Consider the following 17548-nt stretch of genomic DNA (forward strand, 5'->3'; position numbering starts at 1 on the left):
AAGCTTTTGAACAGCCAGCTCAGTTTTACTGCATTTGTGGACTTCTGAGCACCATTCAGAGGACGTGTGGACCCCTCCACAGCCAAGCACAGCCTCCTGGCAGTAGTCTTGCCTTTTCTTAATTTCTTTTCACACAGCTTTTAGAAGCATCCCTTGGGATCTGCAACACAGAGGTTTGCAGCAATTGCTTCAGTAGCAGATGTAGGCAAGCTCTGTTGTTCCCATATGGCTGAGAGGTGTGTGGCACAGGGTCTTCACTGGCCCAAGTCCCTTCATCCCTCAGGTCCCTTGGCTTTCTGGGAACCAAGCTGCCCCACATGCACAGCCCTATTAATACCGCAGAATGGTTCAGTCTGTCTTGCCACAGACAGGGCAACCCCAGGAAGGCAGAAATGCCACAAGCTTATTCAAGCAGCTTTTTTTTCACAGTGTAGTGGTTGTGGTATAATGGGAGATACTCCAGTGGGACATATTTCAAAACATCCAGGTTATGATTTAAGTCGGAACTATTGGTTTCTTCTGATGTCTGCAAGAGGAAAATAAGCTAAAAGCATTTCCCCCTTTTTAACAGTTCTGCTGTTCTCATCAAATATGTTTTCCTTCATACAGGCAAACCACATTGCCTCTCCTAGTCTCTACTCCACCTCCTCCTATCGCAAGGTTTCTGTTCTTCTGTATTATCTATATGAATTTCTGACATCCAGGCTCTAGTACCAGGTTGACTTCACCATTTGTTCTCCTTCTGGGGCAGGCACACAGGCAGCCTTAAAGGTGAAAGGATCTGAATCCATAACACACTCAGTCTCCCTAAGAGCAGATAAAATGTGAACAAGGTTGGGGTGATGCTGGCACAGTGGCTGCCAGCACAGGCAGAGCCCACACCACCATCTGCACCACTTGGGCACAGCCAGATATTGCAGTCCACTCTGAGGATAACCTAAACCTGGATTTGTGTTGTAACATGTTTCATGTTAAGTGATCAAAAACACCAAGATGGGACAGCAGTGGATGAAAGCAGCCACGACTGCTACCTGGGCTTTGTTCCAAGGGCAGTAGGAAGTGAAAATAAGGACAATTAGGATGTGAGGGGAAGACTTAAATCAGGGCCAGAAAAATTGAAGTTCTATGTTATTAGGAAAAAAGACATTTAAAAAAAAAAAAAAAAAAAGATGTAGTGTTTGGAGTTGTTTTATCAAGTAAATAGCACCACAGAGCATTCTTCTCCCAGATTCCCTGATAGTGATTTGCTCACTTATGATATGCTAAGAACTGTCAGTGAATATATATGGAGCATGACTTGAAAAATGGAAAAAAAGAATGGAAGTCAGTACTTCTGATACCTGTATGGGCAAGCTGCTGCTGTAAGTCACAGCTTCAGTTCCAGACATCTTTGCTTCTTGACTACTTCCTAAATGCTTCAGGGGCAGAAGGGCTGTCCCACTGCTATCAGAAGGAGTATTGGATTTTGCAAGAGGATCCCGTTTTCTCTAGTCCCCTGGCGCAGCAGATTGGACATTCTGCGTCAGTTTTAAAAATAGTTTCTTTAATATTGTGTTTCAATGAACAGAGTAAGAAAATACAAGTAGTCATGAACTTATATATCTGGTTTGTAATAACATTTGTTTTATCTTGCTCTCCCTGAGCCTGCCCATCTTTACTGCCTGGCAGGCCTTTGTATTGCTAAAATTGTAATGGCTGCCTGAAATTTTCTGAGCAGAAAAACATTTCAGGTAGTTAGAGACCAGTTCAAGCATGGATGAGATGGATTATCATCTTTACTTTGTATTTCCCAAACTCTTAGTGAAGCATAATTGTGCATCATTGTATGTTATTAAAGACCAGTTCTTCGTTTGGGAGAAAACTTGAGTTAACCCACTGAATGAGATTTTCATCACTCTTACAGTTCCCACCTGCTGAACACAGAATCTTATTCCATTTGCTTGATTTGGTTCATCTTATTTTAAATATGACCCAAAGTCTTTGTACAGTTTTGTGAATGAAAGAACTCTGTTGTGAGATAGGTACCATTGTATTAATGCATTTTCCTTATCCTAGAAGCTCTAAAGCCTGTATTCCATTTCACAAACTCTCTCAGGCAATTAAAGGTGCTAAGTCATCGTCAGCCTTTGTAACACTTCTGATGAAGTGAAAGTCATTATAAAATAATGGGATTTAAAAAGTGCTAGTCTGACTGGGCTCTTACGTTTCACTCACCAGCTCATATTTCTTATATTACTAAATTTAGGACTGAGACCTCAGAAGTGTTGTGTTGGGGAGGGGCGGGGGGGTGGGGGGTGTTGGGTAGGCACACAGACAGAAAGACCAGATCCCTGATTTCCAGTAGTAGAATAGTAGGACCACTGAGCCTCTGCCTTCCCCTAGCCTCCTTCTCCTGTTTACTTATTGCTACTGTCATGCACTCTGCTAGGAAAGAAAAGCAATGCAAAAATAAACAATGTTGTGACAAGCAGTGCTAGACAAAGAGGTTCACCAGAATGGAACATGGAATGTCCCAATGTTTTTTTCTTCTAGGGAGGAACATGTTCCCAAGGCATGTCCAGCGTTCATCCCTGTGAAACTGCTCTAAGCCACCCAGAGACACAGCTCACTTCCCCTGAATTGCACACATTTTAAACATCTTCAATGATAAGGGAGAGCTTGCAAGGAAGTGAAATGGGCAAAGCCTAACTATCATATAGCTTTGCCCTGGACTGTGTGTGGTACTGAGCTTTACTGTGTGGTTAACGGACAACTTTTAATTATTTCAGGCTCGTCGTTCCCAATAAGGGCTATTCGTCATTAGACCAGAGCCCAGATGAAAAGCCACTGGTAGCCCTGGATACGGACAGGTATGCAAAGTGTTAATAAGATGACATACATTACAATGCAAGCAAGTTTTCATGCCAGACTGCAGCACTGAAGCTAACTCCTGCTGAAACCACTCTTGTAGGCCACTCGCACTCTTCCTTGCTGTGCCCTTTGGCATATGCTGTAACTGGTCTGTGTGTGTAAACCAGGAGGAGGAGACATGAGTAAAGAGCACTGTGATGGAAAGATCTGAGGGTCACAGATGGAAGTTGCTCTCCAGGGTCCCTTGTTGTAACTTCTCTGTGCCTCAAGGACAGCTTCATGGCTCAGGAAAGATAGGGCTAACCAGGGAATACAGGTGTCTTTAACTGTTTCCTTCATTGCTATATCTTGTCCTTCCCTGCAGTGATGATGACTTTGACATGTCTAGATACTCCTCCTCGGGATACTCATCAGCTGAGGTGAGTTATACTCTCTCTTGCCATCCTTGCCATGAATGCTAATAGTAGAGCAGCCAAACAGCTTAGAGTGGCCTTGTAATGCTGGAAATGGGTACACAAAAATTTACCAGTAGTGTAGACTCTGTAAGTCTGGAAGAGACTGTGGCAGAAACTGTGTCATGTTTCCTTCTTCCCTGGTGATCCATTTGGCTCCATTCCCACACTGCCGTGGCGCAGAGATCTGCCCGTTGGCTTTTTTCACAGCTACCTTTGACTTCACTCAAGCTTTTCCCAGTTCTGCTTAGTCCTGCAGTGTTGGCCCACATGGTGCAAAAGCATCAACTTGTCTGTCACACCAGCTCAGCAACCATATGATTGCCAAGGACACAAATCAAGGATCCGAGGGTGTGCTGTGTTTTCTAGTTCCTTGGGCAGTCAGGGTCACCCAATGCATGTTTACTTGGAGCAGGCAGAAATTCCAGGGAGGACTTGCAGATATGAACTCTTGCCCTTTTGAAGAAAAAAGGCAAGAAGCTCAGACTTGTTAGTCCCTCTGAATTGTTTCTGAATATATTGCCAAGCTCTCTTCTGAATAAGTTGCTCAGCCTCTGGGATCTGATTTTATTTCCAGGGTGCTGAGCAGCCTTTCGGCACACAAGCTGCTGGGAGCTCTTCCCCTTATATCCCTTCCTTGCGCAAAATACTTCTCTGAAACACAGAGAAACAGCCAAGAGCAGGGACCAGATCAAATGATCTGGGCCAGATCTGGGCCCTGATGAAGTATTGTTCACCTAGATCTGGTTAGACAGCACTTGAATCTGAGATTACAAAGAGCCAAGAGGCTTTGCCACCTTTCAGCTGCCATAGTGTGCCCTAGACTGAGAGGAGGGACTGCCCAGCTGCCAGTTGGTTTATTAACATTATTATTACGTTACTTTAAATGAGGGGTTGTCTTCATAGAAAGATTATTGTAGAATAAACAGTGTATCGATCTGTTACTCTGGAATATCTCACTCTAGATATTCCCATTCTGAAAGAAGCTAGAACAGAAGGCAGCCCTCACCTGTGGTCAAAAACTGGGACTCTTTCATTGGTGGGGCAGCTGCTAATGATGGGGAAATATATTCCAGAATAAGGGACCTCCTTCATCTTCTGACCATCAGGAGTAAGAAGTCTCAAGTATTTGACTGTTTGTCTCTTTGTCTGTAGCAGATCAACCAAGACTTGAACATCCAGCTGCTAAAGGATGGGTACCGGTTAGATGAGATCCCAGATGACGAGGACCTCGACCTAATCCCCCCTAAATCGGTCAACCCTACCTGCATGTGTTGCCAAGCCACTTCCTCCACCGCCTGTCACATCCAGTAGTGAGGCCGGCAGGCTGTGATCAGTGCTTTCCACTATAACTGTAAAACTTAACAGCCATTGCTTCCTCCTATGGTAGGACGTGCACCTCTTTGTGTTCATGGAGCCAGGAGAAACCAAAAAATTCATTTTATGATTGGTTAATAAGTTATATTAAACTATGGTTAAACAAAAGAGAAGTTGCTCAAAGTGCCAGGCAGTGCCTGGCAGAACTGACTGGTCTGGAGAGCAAATGCAGAGGGGTCCAGATATACCTCTTTGGTTGGTGTAGGCACCGGGGATATTTTGTATGGTGTCTGTTCAGAATGGGAAGGGTCAGACAGGGCTGCAGGTAATCCTGCCCACTGTAAATAATCCATCTGTGAGATCAGGGGGTGAGTCTGAGGTCTGGACTTTTACCAGTGAGAGGAGGTCAGTTCTTAGTTCATTCACTATACCTGTTTCATTTGCATAACCAAAATGATACCGTAACTTGGGCACAGGAATAAGAATGGAGCAGGGCATCCTTTCTTATGGCAAGGCTAGCCAGGACTAGCATGACGCAATTCATTCACTTGTGAAGGGGATAAATAGGTGTCATTTCACTGTGAGTCAGTACTAGCTAGAGCTGTCGTGTCACATATCCAATGCAATCTGCCTTTAACTCCACATTAAATTACCACCAAACACATCAGATTAAATCTACAATCCATCCATGCTCTTTAGGGATTCAGTCCTTGCCCAAGAATACCACACTCCTGAGTTCAGTCGTCATGTATACTGACTTCAGCATATACTTAATTCCTGTGAGACCCATCTGCTTCCAAAAATCTTAAACTTTGTTCAGCTAAGAAAAAATGAGTCCTACACAAGACAGGACTAGAACTGTACATTCTGAATGTCAGCGCTAGAAAAGCTACTTGAAGAAAGCACATATTTACGGTGCTGGACTGTTGATACTCTCTTGACACTGTGTCTCTTGGTGCCTGTGGGAGAGGATTAATGCTGAAGGTATCTGTGTGGTGGTGTCAGACTTCAGGGGAGTTTTCAGCCACAGCAGGATTATGAACAGCTTCATCTGAAAAAAACCTATGAGAGGAAACTACTGTTTATCCCATCTTGGCCCATTTGTGAACCAGGCTTTGTCTGTGTTAGAGCTGCCCCATGTCAGGAGCAATTGTGTTTATTTGGTGCTGAAATAGTCAGGAAACCTGGCATCACATTAGATTGCTGGACTGAATTGCCAGTTCAACAGCAGATTGTTTTGAATGCAAAACCATTTCTGGAATTAGGAAGCGTGTCCTATCCCTGACCAGTCTTACACTGCTGGCTTCAGCATACGCAGGTCTCAGGCAAGGGACAGGCTGTCATTTTCCTCGGTGTTGAAATCTTTTGCCACAGGCATGACTCTGTGTTTTCGTCCCCTTAGAGGAGGAAGGACCACCTGCCTTGGGTCATCACTTGCTTTATAGCCTGGGGAAAGAAAAAAGTGAGGGCGATTCTGAGCTTCTGGTCAGAATTCCTGAGTCACAAGTCAGAGCCTGAACTCCACCCCACCACATAGATTCTCAATCTGAAATCTGCATGAAGTGAGCTGAATCTTTAAGAAGTCCTCTTCATGTTTAGGAGGAGATTTATTTAAAATCTTGGGGTTTCATGCTGTGCAGTACAAAGCACGATACCATCCACAGCATTAGTAAAAGAGCAGGCACACAAGATTCCTGGGATTTCTTATTCACTAGCTGGTATGGGCAACTGTTAAATCGATTTTTGCTGCCCCCACCCTACCCCAAAACAGCACGCTGCTGCCCTGGCTCCAGGCCATAGAAAGAGGACTGAGTGGTGCTGTTTACTGAGCATCTCTGCCTCCTCGTGCAGAAATGCTGATGAACTTGCCAGCTCCTCTACAACGAGTGTTTTCCTCTAGTGAATTCCTCTCCCTTTCTCACCACTTGATAATGCAGAGGGAGAATGTCTCCGAAATGTTTGTAAAGAAACATAAAGCATCAGGTCTCCAATTCTTCACTTATTCCTTCGTATGCCTGCTTTCCTCTCCAGTGCTAGCTCATGTTGAGGTTAGCAAGCTGTCTAGAGGTGTGGGAAGAGCTTTAACAACACTGTGTAGAGAGAAAAGATAAAAGGGGATAAACATTCCTTAAGGAGTCTTTAATGGGGAATGTAACAAACACTGTTATCAAACCAAATCCTACAGGACATGACTGAGTCTCCTTAAATCTTCACTCTTCTAAAGAGGTGCTTTGCAGTTCAGTACTGGTACCATGCACAATCTTCATCACATTTATCCTCTTGGGTCAGTCTCTGTGCCTTCCAGCTGGGCTGCACACACTCAGCCTTTCCCACAGCCCTTGCTCAGGAGCTTGGAGCATTTCAGTGTGCTTGCTAGAGCAACAAGCCATCTGCTTACATGGGTCAGTCATGAAGGACTGCAGGTCCCACAGGTCTCTGTCATGCTGCTGTTGTGTTTGGTCTAAGACAGAATGAAGCTTGCTGACACTGGATCTCCCAGGGTTAACGCCTCCTCTCTGAAGGACAGACCTTCCCTGATAACCACCGCCCCACAGCATCACAGCCAAGTCCTTCTATTGCCCTTGTTGCTGTTTTTTGCCTGCCATGTTCAGTGAGGCATTCCTCAAGCCTGCAACCCTGCAACTGCCCTCAGCCCTTTGCATTGTGTGATGTGCATCTGCTTCTAGCACAACCCTTTAGGGAGGGAGGGAGATTAATTTAAATTTTACACTCAATTCTTCCTCCAAATACAGATCGAAGCGCAAGCGCAAGTCAAGTGTTTTTTCCTGTGCACAGGAGTCGATTGCACAAATAGCTGGTTTGGAATGACAGTACAGGACCATAAAATGGCAATTTTTTGGCTTCTCCTCTCTATGCTTTGTGTTCATATATTTTATTAGGGGAATAAAGTAGAAAGGGTGGGGAAAAGTAGTTACCTGTGTAGGGTCATTATCAGGAAGGCTGAATGGATTAAGGCAATGCACATGTGGCAGTCACAGAAAATTGAACACTAACCCTTCTGAACCACAGCCCCTTGAGCAGGTGATGACCATGTGGCGTGTTTGTTGGCTCATTATGGAATATGGTGGACAGTCCGTCAGTATATATTAACTGCAGATTGGGCTGGCTCTCCCTGTTTGGTGTTGTGCTCAGACCTTTGCTTCAGCCAGAAGGTTTTCCTTGTGCCCTTGTTGGAGGTTACACTGTGGTGACTTCCCAGGAAGGTGTACTGATACATGGCCATTCTGGCAGTGCTCTCCTTAGACCAGTCTCTGCCACCATGGCCCAGAGAAGGCAAAAGCAAAGAACACGGACCCTGACTCTCTGTCGCAGCATTATACAGCCCTAAAATCTGCAGAGCTTCTGGGCACTATCCTAAATGCAGATTGCATGCAAGAAAGCAAATTGTTCCTTGTTCTAGTCTTTGTACCAAACCAGATGGTCTTCTCAGGCCCCATTTTCAGTCCAAAGTTGTACAGAATACCAAGGGGAGGAACACCATGGGGTATGAAAGGCAGCATCACTGTCCATCTGAATTACCATGCAAACAGAATTTAAGGATATTGATGCTGATGCCTCCACAAAGGAATTTGCATTTGATGCCTCCTAAATTGAGACTGGCTTTCTGTTAGGATTTTATTTAATTTCAGTCACCAAATTACCTGAGTTTAAAGCAAGTCCTTTCCTTTCATCAGATGTTAATTTTGCCCTTTAATGTGAGCTGGCTTTGAACTTGGGAGTTCTCTCAACTCTGTCTCTCTGGTCTGCAGACTCCCCATTTCCAGATGTCTGTGTGAGGAGGAACATCCTCCTAGTGTTGAGGAAGGTCTTTAGGTAACATGGTCTAGTCTGCTTTTCTGGTGTTTGTAAATAAATTTTGGCTGAAAGGAGGCTGATGTCTAGGTGACCATCCCAAAGGCTCATTTGATGTCTTATCGGACATATCTTGAAGCCAACCTTTGGAAGAGCCACTGGATCTTATCTGACTGCATGTCTACCCCCAACATGTACGCTTGGCCATTAGCTCTGCTATGCTGTACTGGCTGTCTTGCCTGCAGGTGCCTTGCAACTGCAAAAGCAGGCAACCAAGCCTGCTGCATGGACTTTGAAAGGGACTTCAGGATGCTCCCGCATGGACAGGATGGACTCAGCTGCTGTTTCTGGTATGTCTCCAGCTCCTTTCCCAAAAGGAGGCACCAGCTCTGTTCAGGTGTGTGCTGGCTGACACACTGGTCTGAGATCTGGAGCAGAATCCTTTCCTCTCCATGCAGAGTGTCCTCAGGCTGGCCTGAGAGCTGTGCAGTGGGATGCAGGAGGCTTGAAAAGTACAGTGCCCTGCATGTGTCTCAACAGAAACATAAAGATGCTTTGAAGAAAAGAAGGACCCAGCTGGGCACCAGATGGAATGACAGGAAGAGGAAAACAAGCAGTAACTAGAAAGGTTGCCAAGTGCTGTCTTGGCCTAGGGCAGATCCCAGTTGTTGGAGTTAATCTATTTCAGTGCAGTGCTGATACCAGCAGGGAGCAAAGCTCTCTTTCAGGTGCACACGCCAGAAACATTGTGTCCCTGAGCTGGCACTGCAGCCAAATACTCCTGCGGAGAATCTGCTGGACTGTTAGAGCGCAGAAATGAGATCCGGGGTCCTTTGCTGCTGTTGGCACGTGGTACACATTGGCTTTAACCTCAGGCAAGTCACATCCCCTCTTGACGTCTATGTCCTTCTGCAGCACAGGGGAGAAACCTTCCTTCCCAAGAGTCTGCCACCATCCTGCATGGATGTTGCCGAGTGTGTGATGGGCACCATTGATAGCATAGCTCAGCAAGCAAGATGCAGAAAGCATGCTATAGAAATTTTGCTCCTATTTTCAAAGTACTACTCTGCTTTCCCTCTGTTTACCGGCTTCTGATGTTGCTTGCATGTGCCAGAAGGCTGCAGGGTGGAGGTTAATAGAGAGATTAAACAGCATTCGGGGAAAGTGTTTGGCAAGGATGTGTTTCCCAATTATTTGGCAGCTGGCTCTCACACAACTGGCTTCTCAATCTGCGTGCTGCCACAGGGAACATGTAAGAAGATTTGGTGGCCCAACAGCACCATCCCCTGCTAGTAGAATTAAGGAATTTAGGAGTGCAGCTGGGGTAGCAAGTGCTGGTGGGAGGGAAGAGATCAGTGGAGGGCTCATTTGGGATGTTCCCACGGCCATTTCATACTCTTAGCATCCATGTAATCATCCAAGGATTTAAACTGGAAGTTTTGCCTGGCCTCTTCCTTTTCTTTTCCATTCTCCCTTCTAAGCTCACATGAGGTATGGCCCCTCTTACCTAGAATGAAGTAGGCTTTGTCACCTGGCTGCTGCTTGGCTCAGCAAGCACAGGCTGCGCGTTCAGAAGAAACACCTGCACATATGGGCAGTGCCACAGGGCAAGATGGGCTAGGTTGAGCCTAAGAGGAAGGCGTGGGAAGATCTTCATTTTCAGGTGCTTTTCACTTCTAGGAAAACATTGCATCCTTGTCACTTCCTTTCAAGGCTTTCCTGTGGGAGGGATTGCTCCAAACCTTGAACTGCATCTCATCAGACAAACCCACCTCCGTTACAGAGCCACACAAGCCCTGAAGCAGAAAAGTTAGCAGTTTAGCAGAGAGGAAGAGGTTGTGACCTGGGATTACCTATGGAAGATTAATGCAGGTTTCTCACAAGGGCTGGCATCTATATTTTAACTCCCTGCACTATGCATCTGAGCTGCTGCATTGCTTCCAGAAAATTATACCTACACCCTCTCCTTTGTCCCCCATGTCTTTGGTGGCAGTCTCAGGATCACAGCAGCTAAACGCTGCCTGCTGAGCACTGAGGAGGCAAAGGTTGGGGACTAATTGAGATTACATGAAGCAGAGCACCGTGGCCCATGCAACCATGCAGCAAACCATGTTGCAAACCAGCAGACACTGGCAGGACAGATTGCAGCTTTCCGTCATGCCTGTAGAGAGAGTCCTTCCCATCGCTTCCCAGACCCATTTGCCACTTGAGCCTTTCTCTAAAAGCTACTCCAGCAAAAGATGGATTTGTTCCTGGAAGGAGCCCATCTAGATGGTTGTGCCTGGTCTGTGGAACCATTTCCATAGTAACAAGTTGTGTTACAGGTGGTGGGATTACATCGGTAGTGGAAGTTACAAAAGAAGCCTCATTAACATGTGACCATCTCAGATGTGTCAGTGGAAGCCAGCACAGTAGGCACCAGGAAAAGAAAAGGCCACCGAAAGGCTGTGCTGATATAAATCCCATTACCTGCCAAGATTGTTTACTGTCATGAGGTAGGATTTCTCGCCTAGTTGCCCATTCAGCTACCCCAGATGAGCTCACCAGGAAGCACTACTCTCCACTCAGGCTGTCTTACTGCTTCTTCACCCCAAAAAAGCTGCACCTCTACTTGTTACCCACATTTCTCGAACCTGCATGATTTGGGAGATGGGAAGTTTGTTGGGAGATGTAATACAGATATATGGAGAGAGCTGGAAAACTTGGACAAGCTCTCTTCACAACAGCCCTTCTGGTTTTTATCACCTTCATCTCCATCCCCAGCTCACAGATTTCTTTGATCAGTTTCTTTGCATGGAAAAGCTGCAGTAGCAGCTGTGTTTGGCTTGTAGCTGCCTCTGTCCTGTGACAAACCCAAAATGAATGTCAGACCAGTGGGAAATCCAACAAATGTGATGGTGGGTGAGACAGAGAGCAGGCTGGAATTTCTCTTCACCTGCCTGAAGGCTGTGGGGCTGAGGGTTCCTCACGCTACTGTTAAACCTTGGTGTGATCCAGCAGGCCAAGCTGGCCACCTTCACCCTCCCGTTCTCAGTGCTGCGGGATGTTTGGGATCCAAGCCCCAGGTCCCAGCCCTGCCAGCCCATGTGCTCCTGGTGCAGGCTGGAGACCTGCAGCAGAGGCACTAGTGGGATGCCTCTTGGCTGTGCTCCTGCTGTGCTGTGGCAGGATGCTGTAGAACACTCTGGTAGGGCTGTAGTTCTGCAGGGAGAAAGACTCTTTCAGAGGATAGTCTTTGCAGGGGAGAAAATTCAGAAAGTTTTTTTTTACCCTTTTGCATATTTTTAACCATTTTTACTCTTTCCACAGAGGCTATTGAACCTTCAGTTTAATAAAGGAAACGAGCCACCATGAAATAGCTTTCTGAAGGGTCTGAAAGCAGGTGCTACTTGCATGCAGAGCTGGTCTGTGCCTGACCTGCAACTTTCAGACCTCATTGTACATCCTGTAGCTGAATCTCCCTGTGCAACGGGGACTAGGGTGGGAGTCAGCTTTGGCCATCATGCCAAGCAGACATGGCTTCCCAAACTGAAGAAGAATCAGACCAGGAAGCGGAGAAGGTACAGCGACAGTAGAAGGATAGGTAGTTATTACAGGTAATCTTTGGTATCCGTGTCCAGTGATTAGTCCTAGAATTGCAAGCCTTGTTATATTGCACACGTCCTCCTTCCACTCCTCAAAGCAGCCATCACCTTTCCTCCCCCCAACCCCATGCACATGTGATGAGCATCAGAGGCGGTTGCACCAAAGTGACTCTTAGCCTGGTTCTGCATCCCCTAAACCCACCCGAACCCAAGGCAGCCCCGACAGTTGTCGGCCATCACAAGTGCAGTAACTCCACTCGGGTTTCTTTCCTCGTGTACCATAGTTTCCTCCGCATGCACTCTAGCAGGGCAGTACAGGAGGCTCTGACCATGTCCCAAGAAGCTACTTTTCCCCCGGCAGCACCTTGCAGACATGCACCTTATTGGGAAGGTACTGTGTCAATGCTGGTGAGATCAAGCGCTGCCAATCTTGTGTAGGTGGCAGCTGATGGGGATACGCTGGGGGAAGCTGGCAGAAAGTGGCTACTGTCCCTTTTCTTTTCTTTTTTGATGGAGAGGGGGATTTTTTTGGCATTATGATTATTGTCCACCTTCCAGTGGCCAAGTTCTGGGCTGCATTAATAATTGGGGTTCATTGGCTGGCTGGGCAAGTATGGAGCTTTGCACCAACCTTAATAGCAAACGTCATGGCTGTATCCAGAGCCTGGATTCAGGCTGGGTTTGTCCCATACTAGCAGAAAGCTTTCAGCAGGCTCCCAATAGACATTTTTGGCAGACAGGGAAACATCACTCCTTCGAGTCCGGATCAAATCTGCGATTTCATTTCGCGTCCTCAGCTTGGAAAAAACCCAAGCAAATGCTTGCTGGGTCTCCTTTCCCCATGCAGTGCCTAGCACCCCAGGGGAGGGGGTAGCAGGAGGCATTTCAGGATCACCAAAAGCAAGATCCTTTTTGGATGTATTTGATGGTAATATCTTTCAGGAGGAGACACCTCCTGACCTTTGAGTTATTCTCAAGAGCAGGAGATGAATTTCCACTGTCCTTGCATATAGTGAAACATAGCTGAAACAGCCAAATGCGAAGTAGAGTTAAATGTAGGGTTTGACCTGAATAACCTTTTAATTAGGAAGATAAATTTGTTGTAGCTTGACCTTAGTCCATGTTAGGAACTTGCTAATCATTTGACATGCAGAGTGTATTAATGCACTTAACTTGGCCATTGGTTTTATTATCTGGTTTTGGGAGTTTTTTCACTCCTGAAGCATCAGTCTGCATCTTGTATGGGTTTTCTTTTCTTTTTTTTCCCATTCAGAACATGTAGCACACTGTTGTACTTCTGTTTCCGTCTGCGTAGAGTATTGCCTTAACAGATCAGTTGTGTTGTGGTTTGTTTTAGGTTTTCTACCATCAGTTTTATGCATTAATTTATTTTAAAATGTGGGGGTTTTTTTCAAAAACACAAAACATGTATAATATTTTTTTTAACATTTCCATTGCAGTATTTATCATTGTTACTGGTTGTGTGTAGTGTAACAGAATTAATGATATTAAAAAGCATACATATGAAAACCAGCCTGCCAGCCTTTCTCATTGGAGCGAACCTGTGCCATCTCCTCTGAGCCCCCAGCAGTCACGGATACTGAAATCAAGGGGTGCCAATGGCTCATGCTAGAAGCTGGTCCGGTGCAGGATTAGTGCCCCTGCAACCAAGAGGCTTGGACTTCACCTCTTTGCTGAGCGGTGTTCCCCAGATGTGTGCCCTGGGGTGCTCCAGGGCCACAGACCTGGTGCAGGGCATAGGCACCCCCATGTCCACCCTCCCAGTCTCTAGCCACTGGGAGACTAGGAGGGGACAGGGCCGATGGAGAGCCTAAGCCTGGCTCAGCAGAGACACGTGGGGTGTGAAAATGAATGGCAACTTGTTTTCTTCATTTCGTCTCTAATGACACATTAATCACGTTTGCCTGGAGGTATTCAGGTGCCCCAGGCTGCCCAGCCCCACCACTGCCTGCAGCAAACAGAGCAGGGCTCTGTAGCCCTTCAGGGGGGCGGCTGGCATCCACCTTTGCCAAGATGAACATGGGTCTTCACTGATCATCTCCAAAAACATGGCAGCAGAGAGGTCAGAGCCAGAAGCAGAGCAGGGCTCTGAGTTGACACTGTTGTGACAAGCCAGGCCAGAATGGGGTTTCTGCAGGGGCAAAGATCTCTGCTCGACTCCCTGGCTCAGGGTAAAACAAACCCAGTTCAAGCCAATCCCTCCTTGCTGTAATCCAGCTGCCTCACTGCACTGAAATGAATGAGCATCACTCACTCTGACTGCAGCATCCATCACTCGGGACAGAAGAGCAAACAAGCAACACAAGAGCACCTAAATACAACTTTTTAATTAAAAACAGGAGACAGAGCAGGCAATAATTCGCCTGGTTACCTAGCAGGCTGGGACAGCAGTGCCTGGTGCTGTGCCCTGGGCATTGGCTGCACTGGTGTGGTGCTGTATGCACACAGATGGATTGCTGCAGGATTTCCAAGGAAATACAGAAGAGGAGCTGGAAAAACCACAATCACTAGTGCTGCATCTCCCAAGATAAAACTATCTTGACTAGGACCAGCTAAAACTGCTTCCTGCCATTGTTAAGGTGCCTGCAGGAGGGGAGGAAGCCCGGAGCCAGGACAAAGCCAGGAGGGTGCAGTTCATACAGGGATGTAGGTAGCAACTGCTGTGCTCTGGTCTAGCTAGAACCAGAGCGTAGTTATGGGACTGACAGGAAACAAGTCCCTCTACTCACACGCTATGACATCACTGATCACCTAAGTGCCACCCTGGGCTGGCAGAGCAGTGGCACTAGCCTCGATCCCTTTCCTGCTTGGGCTGCAAGCTCCCAGCCCCAGGCAGTGCTGCTCATGCAGTGGGGCACCCCTGAGACTCCAAGTGCTCCCATCCCAGTGCACTGCTGCACCATGTTCCTCTTCTCCAAAAAACACAAGACCCCCATCAGCACTTACACCGACTCCTACCGCCCGCCATGCTCTGTCAGAAAGACCATCCAAAAGCAGACTTCACAGCAGCTCTGTAGCGAGAACAGGTTTGTGACGCCGGTAAGTGCCATGGGATGAGGAAACCTCAGGGTTTCTACCCCTGCTCAGCTGCAGATGCTCTGTGCCAGGCAGAGGGGTGGCACATGGACTCATGGGGTGCCTCACTGCATGTGTGTGATGGAGGCGGGGGGTCATGCTCTCTGTTTAGGAAAAATGTTTGACACCACAGGGCCTGTGCTCATTGGCTTCTTGTCCCCTGGAACTGCACCCTGCAGGCCGGGAGTCACCAGCACAAGCTCTCAGACGTCAGCCCTGTCCATCAGTAGGTTTCAGAATGCACAGGAGCCAGGATCTGCTGAGGAAGGGGAAACTGAGGCAGTGGCAGGACTGCTGTGTGACATGGTGGCAGTGGGGGGAACAGATCAGGTGGCTCTGACTGCTGTTCCAACACACAACCCCCAGGCTCAGCTCAGTTCTGTCTGGGGAGCCTTCCATGCCAGGGGGACTGTGCAAAGGACTGGGGGAGATCTGAGCACCAAAAAAACCCTGTTTCTGGAGGAGGCGTGATCCCTGAACCGTGACCTCACTACAGGGGGTGTCTGTAGGACATGCAGCTTTCCCCACACAGGCTAATAAGCATGCAGGCTCCGATGCAAAGCATGCTGCAAACTGGCTCATCTCTTCCAGCTTCGTTACCATGTGCACTATAAAGAGGGAGCCAGCAGAGGGCATGGAGAGGGACATCACCACTGCAGGGACAGAAATGGCTCATGCAACCAGGGCACCCATCTGCCCTGCAAGACCTCAGCCCTCTTGGGCCTTGCCAGCTGTAGGACATCTACAGTTTGGTCCTCTAACTCCCTTCTCAACCTCTGCTGGCCCCATACCTGGCAGGCCATACCCTTTCTCCCACTCTGCAATGTGCCTGGATGCCTATGGACACCTGGGGTGCAGGGGGAGAGGAGCCAGTGATGCCCAGCCATCCTCTGTTCCCCGGTTTCGGGTGAGTGGGAAGCTTGTAGAGGGTATCGTAGTGCTGCTACAACCCCCATGTGCGCCAACTGCGAAGGAGGCTTGGTGCTTGGATCTCCAGCTGCATCTCCGGCGTTAGACCCTGCCCTGTAATGGCTTCATTGTGTGCCCTGATGGCCGTGAAGGCAGATGCTGCCACATGGCCTGGGTGTCTCTTCCCACTCCCCACTGTCTGTAGGGATTAACGATGCCCCTGGTGCAAAATTCAGTGAGCCAAGGTCAGACTGAGGTGCCGATTAAGGCGGAGGAGAACTACAGGAACACCATCGACCCTACTGCTTACTGGCCCAAGAAGTACTGGCTGGCCAGGTCTAAAGGTACTGTCCCCCTGTGTCACACAGGGCACATCCCCGTGGAGTCAGGGGCTGGAGGGTGCTGGCAGTGGCCCTTTTTTTCTCCCCTTTTTCATACTGCCTATCCCCCACTGTGGCAGAGGGACTCTCCCTTGGCATCTGTGCTTGTGGCTTTGCCATGGCCACCCATCCCCATCCTTGCACTGAGACTGTCCCTGTCCCAGGGATGTCCACAGTCCCCAGGGTTCTCTCCCCCACAGGCCCCTGCTGGTAGGTGCTGCCTGGGGGTCACCCTCCTGGCAGCCCCCCATAGTCCCTGGGGACCAAGGCTTCATGGGCAGGGACAAGTGACCAACGAACTTGAAGTGGTGGGTGTCACCTCCAGCAGAGATCCTTAAAAAGGACCCCGGGAGCAGCACCTCTGATTTGACCCCTGGCCCTGTGGCATTGCATTTTGGGGAGAGGGGGAACAGTCAGGACCCTCCAGCTGTCCCCCAACACCACAGGATACCCCTGCCTGTCATTTTTGTATTGCAGACAAGTACAAGTCAGTTTTTGCAAACAAGGACAAATACCTCACCTGGAGAACAGATCCCTGCAGCAGCACAGTCTGGAATAGGTACTCCTCTTGCCTCCCTCTCCCACCCAAGGTAGAGTCCAGCCCCCCTGGCCTCCCCAAACTGGAGCCACCTCAGGTGCTGCCTGCACCTCAGGCTCTGCAACAAAAGGGTGGCAATCCTGAAAGGACTGCTATCGCTCCTTGCAGGAGACAAGGATGGAGACTTTCCTGCACAGCATACCTGTGTCGTACCCCCTGAATCCCACCTGCATCAACCAATGTGGTAACTACCCTCACCCTGTCCCTGTACTTCAGCTGAAGCTGTGCCCGTGCTGTGCTGGCATGCATCCAGGTGACGGGCTGGCTGCTCCTCACCCTTACCCTCGCCATCCCTCCACTTGCAGAGAGGGAGATGGCCACCGACATGCTGCCCAGGCTGCCTGTGTACAGTGTGACAGGGAGGGGACCCTACTGGGGCTACTACAGCCCCTGCTCTGCGTGCCACCACTGCCTGCGAGGGATGGACTATTACATTGATGGGGCCTCTGCCATCAGAGGGCAACTCCACACAATAGAAGAGAGGGCTGTAAGGATGGGATGGGATGGGATGGGATGGGATGGATGGGATGGGATGGGATGGGATGGGAT

General features: G+C 48.2%; 2 protein-coding genes across 2 annotated transcripts in view; both read left to right on the top strand.

Annotated features, from left to right (window-relative positions):
• FAM219A (family with sequence similarity 219 member A) overlaps positions 1-13546 on the top strand; it is a 48002-nt gene extending 34456 nt beyond the window's left edge. Inside the window, exons 4-6 of the mRNA XM_026865839.1 lie at positions 2769-2849; positions 3215-3269; positions 4458-13546. Of these exons, the coding sequence (XP_026721640.1) occupies positions 2769-2849; positions 3215-3269; positions 4458-4616 (295 nt within the window). The 3' untranslated portion in view covers positions 4617-13546. The remainder of the gene's footprint in view (positions 1-2768; positions 2850-3214; positions 3270-4457) is intronic.
• Positions 13547-14938: 1392 nt separating this feature from the next.
• The window catches only part of CZH9orf24 (chromosome Z C9orf24 homolog), a 4212-nt gene continuing 1602 nt past the window's right edge, over positions 14939-17548 (top strand). The window contains exons 1-5 of the mRNA XM_026865841.1: positions 14939-15076; positions 16227-16365; positions 16879-16991; positions 17108-17183; positions 17305-17488. Of these exons, the coding sequence (XP_026721642.1) occupies positions 14939-15076; positions 16227-16365; positions 16879-16991; positions 17108-17183; positions 17305-17488 (650 nt within the window). The remainder of the gene's footprint in view (positions 15077-16226; positions 16366-16878; positions 16992-17107; positions 17184-17304; positions 17489-17548) is intronic.

This window comes from Athene cunicularia, assembly GCF_003259725.1.
Source record: "Athene cunicularia isolate RWA chromosome Z unlocalized genomic scaffold, athCun1 chrZ_part1, whole genome shotgun sequence".
NCBI classification, from domain to species: Eukaryota; Metazoa; Chordata; class Aves; order Strigiformes; family Strigidae; genus Athene; species Athene cunicularia.